This window comes from Prionailurus bengalensis, chromosome B3 (genome assembly GCF_016509475.1).
Source record: "Prionailurus bengalensis isolate Pbe53 chromosome B3, Fcat_Pben_1.1_paternal_pri, whole genome shotgun sequence".
Taxonomy (NCBI): domain Eukaryota; kingdom Metazoa; phylum Chordata; class Mammalia; order Carnivora; family Felidae; genus Prionailurus; species Prionailurus bengalensis.
This window is the reverse complement of record NC_057355.1, coordinates 61,131,747-61,145,767: the sequence shown is the minus strand read 5'-3', so window position 1 is coordinate 61,145,767 and position 14,021 is coordinate 61,131,747. Positions and strand designations below refer to the sequence as shown.

General features: G+C 40.5%; 2 protein-coding genes across 15 annotated transcripts in view; one reads left to right on the top strand and one right to left on the bottom strand.

Annotated features, from left to right (window-relative positions):
* Window positions 1-1,131, top strand: part of CAPN3 (calpain 3) — a 50,851-nt gene extending 49,720 nt beyond the window's left edge. For all 4 annotated transcript variants that reach the window (XM_043554155.1, XM_043554152.1, XM_043554156.1 and 1 more), the window contains 2 exons: window positions 56-114; window positions 478-1,131. In XM_043554155.1, coding sequence (XP_043410090.1) covers window positions 56-114; window positions 478-504 — 86 coding nt within the window. In that variant the 3' untranslated portion in view covers window positions 505-1,131. The remainder of the gene's footprint in view (window positions 1-55; window positions 115-477) is intronic.
* Window positions 1,132-5,408: 4,277 nt separating this feature from the next.
* The window catches only part of ZNF106 (zinc finger protein 106), a 66,010-nt gene continuing 57,397 nt past the window's right edge, over window positions 5,409-14,021 (bottom strand). For all 11 annotated transcript variants that reach the window (XM_043554141.1, XM_043554143.1, XM_043554144.1 and 8 more), the window contains 4 exons: window positions 13,748-13,819; window positions 12,862-12,933; window positions 10,002-10,148; window positions 5,409-9,314 (listed from right to left, as the gene is read on the bottom strand). In XM_043554141.1, the coding sequence (XP_043410076.1) occupies window positions 9,258-9,314; window positions 10,002-10,148; window positions 12,862-12,933; window positions 13,748-13,819 (348 nt within the window). In that variant the 3' untranslated portion in view covers window positions 5,409-9,257. The remainder of the gene's footprint in view (window positions 9,315-10,001; window positions 10,149-12,861; window positions 12,934-13,747; window positions 13,820-14,021) is intronic.

The window sequence follows — 14,021 nt, the reverse complement described above, 5'->3', positions numbered from 1 at the left end:
CTGGAAGGGAAGGGACCCTTTAACTGGCCTCTGGCCTGTGCATTCTTCCACACAGGAGCTTTCAATGCATTTGACAAGGATGGAGACGGTATCATCAAACTCAACGTTCTGGAGGTAAAGCCTAATAGAAGCAATACACTCACCACACGCCTTCAAATTCAGGGTGGAGGAATCAATGGAGGTGGAGGGATGGAACGGGAACGGAATGGAAAGGGAAGCTCAGCAGGGAATGTGGCTCGTAGGGAATGCGTACTGGGAGAAGGCTCCAACGGGGACTTGGATCCTAAAAGCTTTTATGCTGGAAAATATACCTCTCTAGTAGAGATCGGAGAAGCATGCCATAAACCACTGCTTCTTAGAAAAATCTTCCCAGTGTCTGGCATGCTGGGGATGTCCCTTTCCCCCTACCCTATCACACCCTTAAGGTTGGGCTCTCTTTTCTTGTTCACATTCTGATCCTGGGACTTCCTCTTTCAGTGGCTGCAGCTCACCATGTATGCCTGAACCAAGCTGGCCTCACCCAAGGCCATACAGATCACTCAGGATTTCCATTTCATCCAATATAGCTACAGCCACTTACCTCAAAGGACACAGTAGCTGCACCTACCCCCCCCACCCCCCCCCACCCCCCCCCCTCCACCCCCCGCAAGCCTCCAGGCGCCTCCTTGGTCTCCTCTACTTCACTCCCCACTCAGCCTCAGGGCATCTGTCCATCTGTCACGCCCACACTGACCCATCAGTTAAGGAACGAGGGAGAACAATTTTGTCCCTTTGCCAAATGGAGGCAAGTGTCTGTCTGCCTCAGGTAGTTGTAGCCCAGCTGAGAGGCTTGCTCAGAATCTGAGTGGCCTCAGTTCTGAAGGAAGTTCCTTAGCTTGCCCTAGGCTGTTCCCGGAAGCATTTACCAATGGCACTCAGCATTTGCTGTGCTAGAGTCCTCCATCACCTTCATGTTGTCCCACTCATGGGACAGTAACCAAACTAGTACTTGGTTCTGATTGTTTCAGGATGGGCCCGCTCCGGGATAAACTAGCTCAGTGGAAGAGGGCTGGATACTTTGGGCTGTATGACTCATAAGTTTGGCTGCATTCTGAAAAGAGTTGATCTAAATAAAGGCATGTGTATGGCTGGTTGGGTTGTGTTTTTGTTTTCTCACATTTAGATATCAGCCAGAGCAGGGTTGAGTAGCTTCAAATCTTACACCCCTCTATCATGGAGAGAGCCCTTGTTTCAGAATACAATGATGGAAGACACATACACAAACAAAACCTGGGCCCCGTGTTAACCATGCCTATTGGTATTTCTTGAACATGGGAATCACTCAGATACTTTCCAAGATCGATGAGGAAAGGAAGGGGAACAGCTGTTGGTGTACAGAATAGCAAGAATAAATGGGTCACCTTATAACTGGAGGGGCTGGTTACCTGAGTGTAACGAAACCATGATTTGGTGCAGTTTTTTGGGGAGTTATGAGTGTCAGGCATACGACACTAGAATTCGACATGCGTATACACTACAAAGTGATCACCCCAAAATCTGCTTACCATCCATTACCCTACAAGCAACCCTCTTTCATACCTATCCCCTAGTGCCCCACCCCCTAAACCCCTTCCCCTCTGGTAACCACAGGTCTGTTTCTGTATCTGAGTTTTTGTGATTCCACATATGAGCAAAATCATACAGTATTTGTCTTTCTCCTTCTGATTTATTTCACTTAGCTTAATACTCTCAAGGTCCACCTATGTTGTTGTTGTTGCCAAGAGCAAGATTTCATTTTGTTTTTTTTTTAAAGCTCAGTAGTATTCCATACATATACACCACATCTTCTTTATCCATGCATCCACTGATGGACATATAGGTTGTTTCCATATCTTGGCTATTGGAGAAAATGCTGCAGTGAACATAGGGGTGCATGTATCTTTTCCATAGTGGCTGCAACAACTTATAACCCACCGACTGTATGAGGGTTCCCTTTCCTCTACATCCTCACCAACACTTTTTGATATTATCTTTTTGATAATAGCACAGAGCTGACAGATGTGAGGTGATAACTCATGGTGGTTTTTACATTTCCCTAATAATGAATGATGTTGAGTATCTTTTCATGTGCCTGTTGACCATCTGAATGTCTTCTTTGGAGAAATGTCTATTCAGATCATCTGCCCACTTTTTAATTGGGTCTTTTGTTGTGGTTGAGTTACCTGAGCTCTTTACATATTTCAGATCTGAACCCCTTACCAGATGTATAATTTCCAATTATGTTCTCCCATTTAGTAAGTTGCTTTTTTGTTTTGATGATGTTTCCTTCACTGTGCAGAACCTTTTTAACTTGATATGGTTGCACTTATTTTTGCTTTTGTTTCTGTTGCCTTTCGAGTCTGACCACAATAACATTACTAAGAGGATGTCATGGAGCTTACCACCTATGTTTTTTTTCCAAGAATTTTATGGTTTCAGGTCTCAGATTCAAGCCTTTAATCCATTTTGAGTTAATATTTGCGTATGGTAGAAGACCATGGTCTAGTTTCATTCTTTTGCATGTGGCTGATCAGTTTTCCCACCACTATGTATTGAAGAGACTGTCATTTCTCACTGTATGTTTCCACTTCGTCAGAAATTAATTGCCCAAATAGGTGTGGGTTTATTTCTGGGCTCTCATTTCTGCTGCATCGATCTGTGTATCTGTTTTTGTGCTGGTACCATACTGTATGACTCCTATAGCTTTGTAGAATGGTTTGGAACCAGGAAGCAATGATACCTCCAGCTTGGGTCTTGTCAAGATTGCCTTGCATTTTGGGGTTCTTTTGTGGTTTCATACAAATTTGAAGATTGTTCTATTCCCTGAAATACGTCATTGGTGTTTTGGTAGGGATTCATTAAAATCTATGGATTGCTTTGGGTAACATAGGCATTGTAACCATATTAATTCCTCCAATCCAGAAGTATTGAGTATCTATTTGTGTCTCCAATTTCTTTTATTAATGTTTTGTAGTTACCAATGTGCAAGTGTTTTACCTCCTTAGTTCAATGCCTATTGCTAGGCATTTTATTCTTTTTGATGCAACTGTAAATAGGATTGTTTTCTGGATTTTTGATAGTTCATTATTACTGTTTAGCAATACAACATGTTTTTGTATATTGATTTTGTATCCTGCAACTGTACTGAATTTTTTATTCCAAGTTTTTTTGTGTCCAAGCACCCCAAGACATGATCCTTTTAATGTATTAATTCGATTTGCTAGTATTCTGTTGAGGATTTTTGAATATCTATTCATCAGGAATATTGGCTTGTAATTTTCTAGTGGCATCCTTGTCTAGTTTGGGCATTAGGGTAATAATGGCCTTGTAAAATGAGTTTGAGTGTGTTCCCTCCTCCTGTTTTTTGTTTGTTTTGAAGAATCTGAGAATTACTACCCATTCTTCTTAAAGAATGGGTATTAATTCTTCTTTGAATGTTTGGTAGAATTCACCACTGAAGCCATCTGGTCCTGGACTTTTGTTTGTTGGGAGGTTTTTGATTATTCATTTAGTTTCCTTACTAGTAACCAGTCTGTTCAGATTTTCTATCTCTTCTTGATTCAGCATCGGTAGGTGGTATGTTTCTAGGAATTGATCCATCTCTCCCAAGTCGTCAAATTTGTTGGTGTTCATAGTCTCTTAGATTTATACTTCTGTGGTATCAGTTGCAATGTCTCCTCCCTTTGTTTCTGATTGTGAGTCCTTTTTTTCTTGGTGAGTGTGGCTAAAGGTTTGTCAGTTTTATCTTGTCAATGCAGCAGCTCTTAGTCACTGACCTTTCTACTGCTTTGCAGTCTCTATTTCCTTTATTTCCACTCTGATATTTGTTTCCTCCCTCCTACTTACTTTGGGCTTTGTTTTTTCTTTTTATACGTTATTTTAACTAGAACATTAGATTGGGATTTTTATTTTTCTTGAGGTAGGCCTGCGATGCATCCCACAGAATTTGGTAGGTCTTACTTCTGTTCTCATTTGTCTCTAGGTTTATATATATATAAACCTAAGAGATATATATATCTTATATATATATATATGATATATATCACATATATATGATATATATATCATATATATGTGATATATATATGATATATATAGATATATATATCTTTGAACTCTTCAATGACCTACTGATTGTTCAGCGGCATATTGTTTAGTGTCCCTATTTTTGTGTTTTTCCAGTTTTCTAGTTTTTCCAGTTTTCTTGTATTTGATTTCTAGTTTCATACCATAGTAGTTGGAGAAGATGCCTGATAGGATTTCAATCCTGATTTCATTGAGACTTGTTTTGTTGCCTAGCTAATGATTGATCTTGGAGACTGTTCCATGTGCACTTGAGAAGGATGTGTATTCTGCTGCTTGAATGGAATGTTCTGTATGTATCTATTGAGTCCATCTGGTTGGGGCACAGCTGCTGCACAGGGAGGGTGGAACATGCCCAGCCCAGTTGCAGTGTACTCACCTGGCCCCTTTGTGGTGTGGCTGCTTGCATCGGTTCAGTGGCACACGGAGTATGCTCACCAGTGCTAGGAGGCTACAGGGTGAGCACCAAAAATGGTGCCCACCAGCTCTGTCACCAGCTGGTTAGAAGAGTGCAAAAATGGCACCAGCCAGTGCTTCCATCCCCAGAGAAAGTCACTGCAGGTTCTTGCCTGTTTGCCACTTTAGGATTAGCAAGTGGGTCTCTCCCTCTGTCAGAGTCTAGGCACTTTTCAAATTATTTTTGCACTGGATCTCAGGATGAGTGGGTGGGCATGTGAGCCCTTTAACAGTAGATTCTTTGTTCCCTACAGTTCTATAGTCTCCCTGGACATAATCCCTGTTGATTTTCAACATCAGGTGTTTTGAGAGTCTGTCTTTCTGGTGCCAGACACAAGGGTCTGGGTGCCTAAAGTGGGGCATACTCCCTTCACTCCTCAAGGGAAAGCTCTATTTTTCGGATCCCTTCCCAATAGTGGGTGGCTGTACCTCAGGTAGGATCCAGAGGGTGAATGAGTTTCTGCCTCTCCTACCTGTCTCAATGCATCTCTTGTATCTTTTCTTTTGGAGGTGCTGTTAATCTAGTCCTCAGGTCCTTTATAGAGGAAAATTATTCCCTCTATAGCTGTAAATTTGTTGTTATACTTGGGAGGAGGTGAACTCAGGGTCTTCTACACAGCCATCTCGAACCCCAGAGATGTAGTTTTAATCTTGCTCTTCCATTAACTAACTAACCTGTTTTACGACCTTGGACAAATCCATAAATGTAGCTGTTTGCCAAACTTATCTGGATCGTGGTCTGTGGCGTATCTATAACCATCTTGTGTTTCCCACCCAGTTTTCTTCTTACTGTCTATTCCAACATGGAAAAGAAAGGGTGGGCTATTAATATCCAGATAAGGTAGCAAAAGTAAACAATTAGTAAAAGTACTTTATTTTCCTCTTGTATTTGCTTTATATCTTGCTTTACAAAGTTATGAAGTTCACAGCTTTATACCAAAATGTAAGAAGGCTAAGCTATTTGCTTATAAACATTTTTGCAGTCAAATGTCATCTGATTTCATTCTTCTAATCCATATTCAATATATAAAAAAATTCAGAGACCAAGGGTACTGGAGCAGCTCTAGGGCATATATTTCTCTTAAGCAGGAGAAAGATCTTCAACAGCCTTTCCTCCTTAACTTCCTCCCCCACTGACTCAACTGGGCTATGGCCTTGAATTTAGGGCAAATCTAGGAGTCAGTTGTCATGTGACCCAGCAGGGCCACAGACTTGGGGGCTGGAGGTGAAGTTAGAGGTTACTGTCTGGTAAGCACTATGTTTGGTTTACACCAAGATTTCACATCCACTTGCATGTGGAACTCATACAACCCAAACCACCTCCATCATGGCTTCTATCATATCCATCAGACAGCTTCTCTGAAATCCTGAAAATCGTGATCATTTGGGGCAGGGATGAAATCACAATTTTACCCATGTGGCAGGCATGGCCTTTGTATGTAACAGTTTTAGGAGGTCTCCTTTTGATAGCGGAAACAAAATTTTTAAGTATGCGCATACAAATTATAGTGATTTGAGCAAACCAAGAGGATATGTGCTGTTTAAATCCCACTTCACAAGATACTTTGATCTCCCCTCCGATGAATTCTTTTCCATAAAATATACTGTACCATTCCACTAAGTGTTGTATACCTACTCCCACCGCATTGTCCACATACCTACTCACTAAAGTTGTCTACTGTACACAATATCCCAAAACAAAAACAAAAAAGCCCCCTCTGTTAGACAAACAATCACGTGAACAGCGATAATATTGCCTATAAATTACAGGAAGGTCAGGAGCTAAACACTCAACTGCTCACTTCTGAGGCAGAAAAATATTTTCCCCACAAAAGTAGGACTATAGTAGCAATGGCGTTTCCTCAGTTTCAAGTAACATCAGTTGGAGATAATTCTTTGCTCTTAGGTGCTTAACTGCTTTCTAACTGAGTAGAGGAGTGCCAAAATAAGTTTTGAACCTGATTAAAAACTCTGGGATAAAACTTGAAGTGACTGATAGCTTGTCATAACAAACTGCCATTAAAACGCTAGCATAAGCACACAAAAGGACTGATAACCACAGTTTTCTTGGCTTCTAGCCGTTAGAAGTAGGCACAGGCAATTAAAGATAACATTCTAAAAATGGCCTCCAACTCCTTACAAGAAATGAGTTGGGTTTTGTCAGGTCATGTTAACACCTTCCTTCATTAAGCACTAAATACCAAGTCAAGGCAAAATCCTGAGCCACCCCTCTTCTCTAACTGAAGACAGAGGGCTAGCACCAGTTAAGACACTGTAAAAGACAAAAAATAGTCAAAGTTCTGCATACCTTTCAAGACCCCTAAAAGTAATAACACCACCATAAGCAGCCAAGATGCTTATGGTGCCTTTATTTCTAAACAGAGGGCTCTAATAGTGCACTTAGGATAACACACTAACCTGCAATAAAAGAATTTCACACATTCTTGAAACAAAGACATTATTACCATGGCCTCAAATTGTGTGTGTGTGTGAAATGAGGAAAAGCATTACAGGCATAGGTGTCCACGCGCATACACACGTCCAAGGAACATTCACCCTGCACACACAAAGGCAGATAGACTATGCACAATTCTACCAAAATTAAACCCAAATCAGTTGTTACTGATTCTATCATACCTTCAAAGGTTCCCCACGATTGCCCAACACCTCACATATCGCCTTCCTGCTGTCCAAAGGCTCCACCACGCTCATCTTTTCAGACATGTCCTCAGGCAGGACAAAAGAGCACCTATGCGTACCAGAGTATGCAAGACTGTCTTAACACACTGACCAATCAACACAGAAATGCAGCTTCACGACAGCCCTGAATAAAATGCCAGGTGTAGTAATAATTTCTGACAGCTTTCCTGGGAAATCCCCCTTCCCAAACCCACATGACAGCCTGGCTTCCCTGCTCATCCGTACAGGAAATGAGGAGGAGAGGTAAGAAAGCTTCTTAATCGCATACAGAAACGGCACAAATACATTTTATGCAAGAGAATCTTCTCCTTTCTCTCTCAGGTATCATGCAAACATCAATAGTCTGGTCAAAAAGTCTTCCTATTCACAAGGATAGAAGTAAACAGCTTTTGGGGCCATTCGTTATTTAGTAGTAGCTCTTAGATTAGCTTTTTTTTTTTTTTTTTTTGGATCCAGTAAGAACCCCTGGAGCTCTTCCTGGAAAAAAAGAACACATACTTGCGTACGATTTCATACCCTCTTGAAACCTATCCATGAATGCTTCATGAAGTCCCCCAGCCCTAGAGCCTGAGTGAAGACATGTGAGTAGGTGTGTGTGTGCACTAAAAGGGGTGGAGATAAACCTGCACGCTACGCGATCCTAGAAAACAGCAGATGTCACATCCCGAAGCCTGGTATGTGGCACTGAGCTCTTCTCCCTTCTACCACTCTGAAGAATCTTTCAGAGTTTTGAGAATCCAGAAACAAAAGGCTAGAAAGCAACACTTCAATAGCTTCTCTCAAGAGTCCAGAGAAAATCCAGAAACAAAGCAGTCTCACTAGGCTTTGTTAATTTGTCTGCTCTCAGTGGACAAGTAGCGTCTTCACCCTCACCATGCTCCACTCTTCTTGGCCAGCTATAGGGAAGGTGAAGGCAAGACACCGGTTCAGAAATAAGTCTCTAAGAAGCCTGCTTGAGCCCCTCAAGACTGTATTCAGATGCTTTATCCTAACTCCCCCTTCTTGAGTGCTGCAGATGGGTGGAAAGCACCCCAGGGGCCCAGAGGAAGCATTTGATGGCTGCCAACAGTCTGGGCACAGCTAGATAGTGGAGGAGAAAGGGATTTGTAATGGAGCAAACTAAAAGGCTGCAAACCCACAGCAGGACTGGCGAGTCAAAAACTGGAAAAGGAGATCTACACCTCCAGTTCAAACAGCCTGACAATACCTGCAGCAGTGAGTGCCTGGGTCTAACAGCAAAATTCCAAGGTAGACGTTGGGTCTGTGCACTATCTTGAACTGAGTACTCTTATCACAACTTGAACAGAGGTTCGAAAGGAAGTGCTATCTGTGAGGACTTGTCATTATGTGATCTGCTGAGTTCCTAAAATTTCAGCAGAGCCGTTGCTCTAGCCATTAATAATCTACTGTGTGTCCCTTTGAGATTTAAAGCTAGCTCTGTCCATCTACAAAGCAAGAGGATATTGAAACACACTGCACATAATCGTTAAGAAAGGAAACCAGTTGCTTCTAATTTAAATACCCAGTTATTAGAACTAAAAAAATTAAAACTGATCCTAAAAATCTAGCATTTGAACAAACTTGTACTTAAAAAGCCGGACTATGGGTTTAAACCATCCTAAGAACGTAAACTAAAACTTGCAAACTGAAACCAAGAAACGACTACATATTAATCATATGGGTCAAACTGAGTAGCCAATTAAGATCTGTATTTTTAATAAACATCTGGAGAATACTAGTAGCATAGATGACTATATTCCATGCTGTCTCAGAGAAGTATGGTTCCCTAAAATCTGTTTAAATCGGACAAACCTCCAGTAAGAACGTAAAGTGTAACTATCATCCCATAGAGCTGCCCAGACTTATGTTAGTGGTAAGCCTGGCTGGTAACAACTTTCTCCTTCCCTGCTTCTCTGGGGAAGGGAAGATTGTGGCCTCTGTGAGGGGCCGATGTGAAATTAGTTCAATTAATAACTTCCCAACATGGGAGGCAAAAAGCTTCATGAATCAATTTTGCTGTCATCCTCAGCATGTCGTTCAATGTGTCCTGCAGCATCCTAGGAATAAAGGGAAAAGAGCCCATGAGAGAAAAGTTGATAGTAAGACAAGAGACAGTTAAAGCCAAGGAGAGCTTCATGGGCACATTCTAAGATCCACACATTAAAGGTACCTAGGATCCAGCACTTTGCTAATTTACATGAAAACATGCACTTCAAGATGAGTTCTTATCTTATACAAGAGCACTGTAACAAACCTCTAGGTTCAGTTATTGGATCTGAAACATTTGAAAACATTCTCTTTGGGCTCTTTCTCAAAAACTACCTAATTTGGGACGCCTGAGTGGCTCGGTCGGTTAAGTGTCCGACTTCGACTCAGGTCATGATCTCACAGTCCATGAGTTCGAGCCCCGTGTCGGGCTCTGTGCTGACAGCTCAGAGCCCGAAGCCTCTTTCAGATTCTGTGTCTCCCTCTCTCTATGCCCCTCCCCTGTTCATGCTCTGTCTCTGTCTCAAAATAAATAAACGTTAAAAAAAAAAATTTTTTTTTAACAAAAAAACAAAAAACTACCTAATTCATCATCTGAAACCTCATTAAGCTATTCCTCAAATCTCTGAATAATAATAATAAAAAGGAAAATCTCTCCCTATTTATTCCAATTTCAACATTCTAATAAGGCAAAAAAGGTTTGCCTGCTCTGAGCAGTCGAATAGACCTCAGGTCGGCCTCAAGTCCCATTCAGGTACCTGTTTAGACCCTTTCCTAGCGGTGAAAAAGGCATCACAGTTCTTCCAGCGACATTTCAGAGTTTGAAAGTTTGGATTCGTATGGTCAGTGAGCAAATGTTGTTTTAAATGATCCACAACGCCAAATATCAGAGAGCAACCATGCCACTGGAAAGAGAACAAAAAGGAAAGTTAAAAAGTGTACAGGAAGCATGCCACTGCGATTAGAAAGCCCCTCACTTGTATCCTATAAGTTTTGGGCGAAAAAAAAGCAATCCCCTTAGGCTTTATTCTTAGATAGAAAATGCAACAAAGCCAGAGGCACCCACATTAATTAACAATATCATGAGGAGCCTTGAAAAGCCTGGAAAGTCTTGACACTGTGTGATATTGAGAAGGCAAAGCACTAAGATAGCTGTAGCGTTAAGAGAGATAAGGAAAAGGTTAGCAAAAATTGACAGACAACTTATCATAAAATTCAGTTTACACCACACTTATTTTTTTACCTTGCCATCACAGAATGAGTTCCTTAGTCTACTTATTTAGAAAGACTAAGAGCTCTCTGTAGTACTGAAGGGGCTGTTTCTAACAATTCTAAGAACTGCTGATTTATCAACTTGAAAATAAAAATGTCTGATAAAACTACGTTGCTATGGAAGCCTGACTTTACTCAGAATCTTTATCACTTGAATCACAATCTTGTGTCTTTTTTTAAATTCTAATTTTACTATAAAATATGTGGCTCAGGGGTAAATGTGGCTCAGTCGATTAAGCATCTGACTTCGGCTCAGGTCATAATCTCTCCGTCTGTGGGTTTGAGCCCCCACTTCAGCCTCTGTGCTGACAGCTCAGAGCCTGGAGCCTGCTTCGGATTCTGTGTTTCCCTCTCTCTCTTCCCCCGCTCACAGTCTCTGTCTCTCAAAAAATGAATAAAAATGTTAAAAAAAATTTTTTTAATAATAAATAAATGTGGCTCAATTCTCAATTTCACTTGTTAGTCAGAAAGCATACAGACTCTGTCTTGGCATTTATCCTACAAGCCTGCTTATCATAAATCTTACAATTCTAATTCTAACACGTTCATTTTTTTGTTTGTTTGTTTTTATTTTTGAGAGAGACAGAGTGTGAGCAGGAGAGGGACAGAGTGAGGGAGACACAGAATATGAAGCAGGCTCCAGGCTCTGAGCTGTCAGTACAGAGCCCAATCTAAAAATGGAGGGTGTCAATTTCATTCCATCAATTCTACAAAGCATGTTAGGGTATTGGGAGGGGGGAATTTCAGCCATAAACGTTTCTTTGATCACTACTAATATTAGAACTGCTGAAACAAATTAAGGCCTATAAGGAACAATGTAAAAGTTTGGAGCTCCCATCCCAAAATAAAAACCAGGCAATTTAGCCTAGGCAATGGAAGTTTAAAACCTTCCAGAATACAAATTTTTATTGGCCTATTCCTCAAAAACCAATGTGGACACAAATCAAACTATTAATACAAGTAATCCCTGTATAAGCTAGTAAGCAGGTCACAAAAATAAACACTTGCACTTATTTCGTAAATAGTTGATCCTTAAACAACATAGGTTTGAACTGCGTGGATCCACTTATACATGAACTTTTATCAATAAATATAATATAGTACTGTAAATGTATTTTCCTTATGATTTTATCTTATTTACTTATTTAAGTAATCTCCACACCCAATGTGGGGCTCGAACTCACAACCCTGAGATCAGGAGTCACATGCCCTACCAACTGTGCCAGCCAGACACTCCTTCTTACATTTTAGTAACATTTTCTTTTTTTCTAGCTTACTATATTGTGAGAATACAGTCAGTAATACATATACTAAATATGTGTTAATTGACTGTTTATGTTGTCAGGAAGGATCAACAGTAGGCTGTAAGTACTTAAGCTTTGGGGGAGTCATAAGTTATATGCAAATTTTCAACTGTATGGGGTTTGGTGCCTCTATAACCATCTGCACTGTTCAAGGGTCAACTGTACTCTTGACATTTTTGTAAGCATGCACTGATTTTATAATAAACAAAAACCACCAAAGAAATAACCTGGGTGGATGATACATAAACAGACCTCATATCTAATCTTAAAATAGATTATTCATGAAAGAAGTATGGAAGTATTTTATGTACAGTTTTAACTTTTTTAAATCATTTTTTTCAAATGTTTCTTGAGGATGCCTGGATGGCTCAGTCAGTTAAGCATCTGACTTCGGCTCAGATCATGATCTCACAGTTTGTGAGTTCGAACCCAGCATCAAGCTCTGTGCTGACAGCTCAGAGCCTGGAGCCTGCTTTGAATTCTGTGTCTGTCTCTCTCTCTCAGTCTCTCTCTCTCTCTCTCTCTCTCTCTGCCCCTCCCCCGCTCACTCTGTCTCTCAAAAATAAACATTTAAAAAATTTAAAAAATAATAAAAATAAATGATAAAAATATTTTCTTTTTCTTTTTAATGTCTATTTTCGAGCACACACACACAGACACACACACACAGACACACAGACACACACAGACACACACACACACACACACACACACACACAGACACGAGTGGGGGAGGGGCAGAGAGTGAGGAAGACAGAGTATCTGAAGCAGTCTCTGTGCTGATAGCACAGAGCCCAATATAGAGCTCAAACTCATGAACTGTGAGATCATGACCTGAGCCAAAGTTGGACGCTTAACTGACTGAGCCACCCAGATGCCTCTATGTACAGGTTTTAAAAATAAGCTTCCTTGGCCTACAGCAGGAGGCATAAAGTAGATACTCAAATATAAAAATGCTTAATTGATGATGATGAAGATGTATAAATTAGCCTAGGGTTAAACAATTCCTAAGTCTGGTCATAAGAATAGTTTCACTCCTTACCCAACAGCGGTAATTCTGCATCAGATTCAGCCTCACAGCTTGAATACTGCCATCATAACAGCCAGTGTAAATCTGGGGGAAAGAAAGGTTTATCCTATCAGACCAAAACAACACACAAAAAACAACTACTCAATATTCCAAAAATACGTGTCAAAAGCTCCTTGTACCAGCTACAAGAAAATACAAACCTAAACCAAACCCAGCCCCAGAGTACAACAGTGGGGAAGTATCTTCTAGTATAGATACTTTGAAGCCTTGCTCCTTCCAGAACGCTGGCTGAGAGCATAAGTGGCAGGGCTCAGAGGCACCCACTTACATTGTAACTGGTCCACTCTGGCTACTGGGCATTGCATGCTACCTCGGGCATAATATATTAGCCGTCTGTGTTTCACTGGAACAAAGGGTTCTAAGGCTCAGAGTCTGAAAAACACCCATTCTGGTCCAACCACATAATTTAAAAATAAAATAAATCAAGGCTTAGCAGGGTTAAATGAGTTAGCTTCTACTTTTAGGTCTGCTTTCACTATGCCATACTGGCCTAATCTCCTGACTCTATTCCAATGTTCTGTTCGGATCATAATGTCTCTGGAAAAAGCACCACTCAATTTTTGGGGGAAACATTTTAAACTTATATTCTGTTTAATGGTGTTATCAGATTCTTATTGTAGTTATTTTAGCTATTAATAGAAAAGGGAATATTCAACAAAGTCACTGGGTTACTTCTCGATAATAGCACGCCAAAAGAAAGAAAGACATTCAATATCAGAATGCCTACCAGAAACGTGTCATTTTTGGAAGTGATAAATAGTAATATTGTTATCAGTTTGTAGTTTTTAGTAATAAGCATATTCAAAAGCAAATATGTAACATGGCTAATAACACTCACCATACTTTTATGGATGGTCATACACATAATCATGTCTTTGTGTCCTCCATAAACTTGCAATCGATCATGGGACTTAGGTGGAGGAAAAAAATAGAGAATTAAGGTTATTTATACCCTGTGGTTAATAAGCATAATCCCTGGAGGCCTCTGGCAGGTTTAGCACTAAGCTGAAGCACCAGTAGCATTTTCACAGAAACATAATCTAATGACAATCTTTCGAATAAGTCTTCAAGGGAGGAGCTGGTAACTGGAAATGAGAAAACTAACTTCTGTG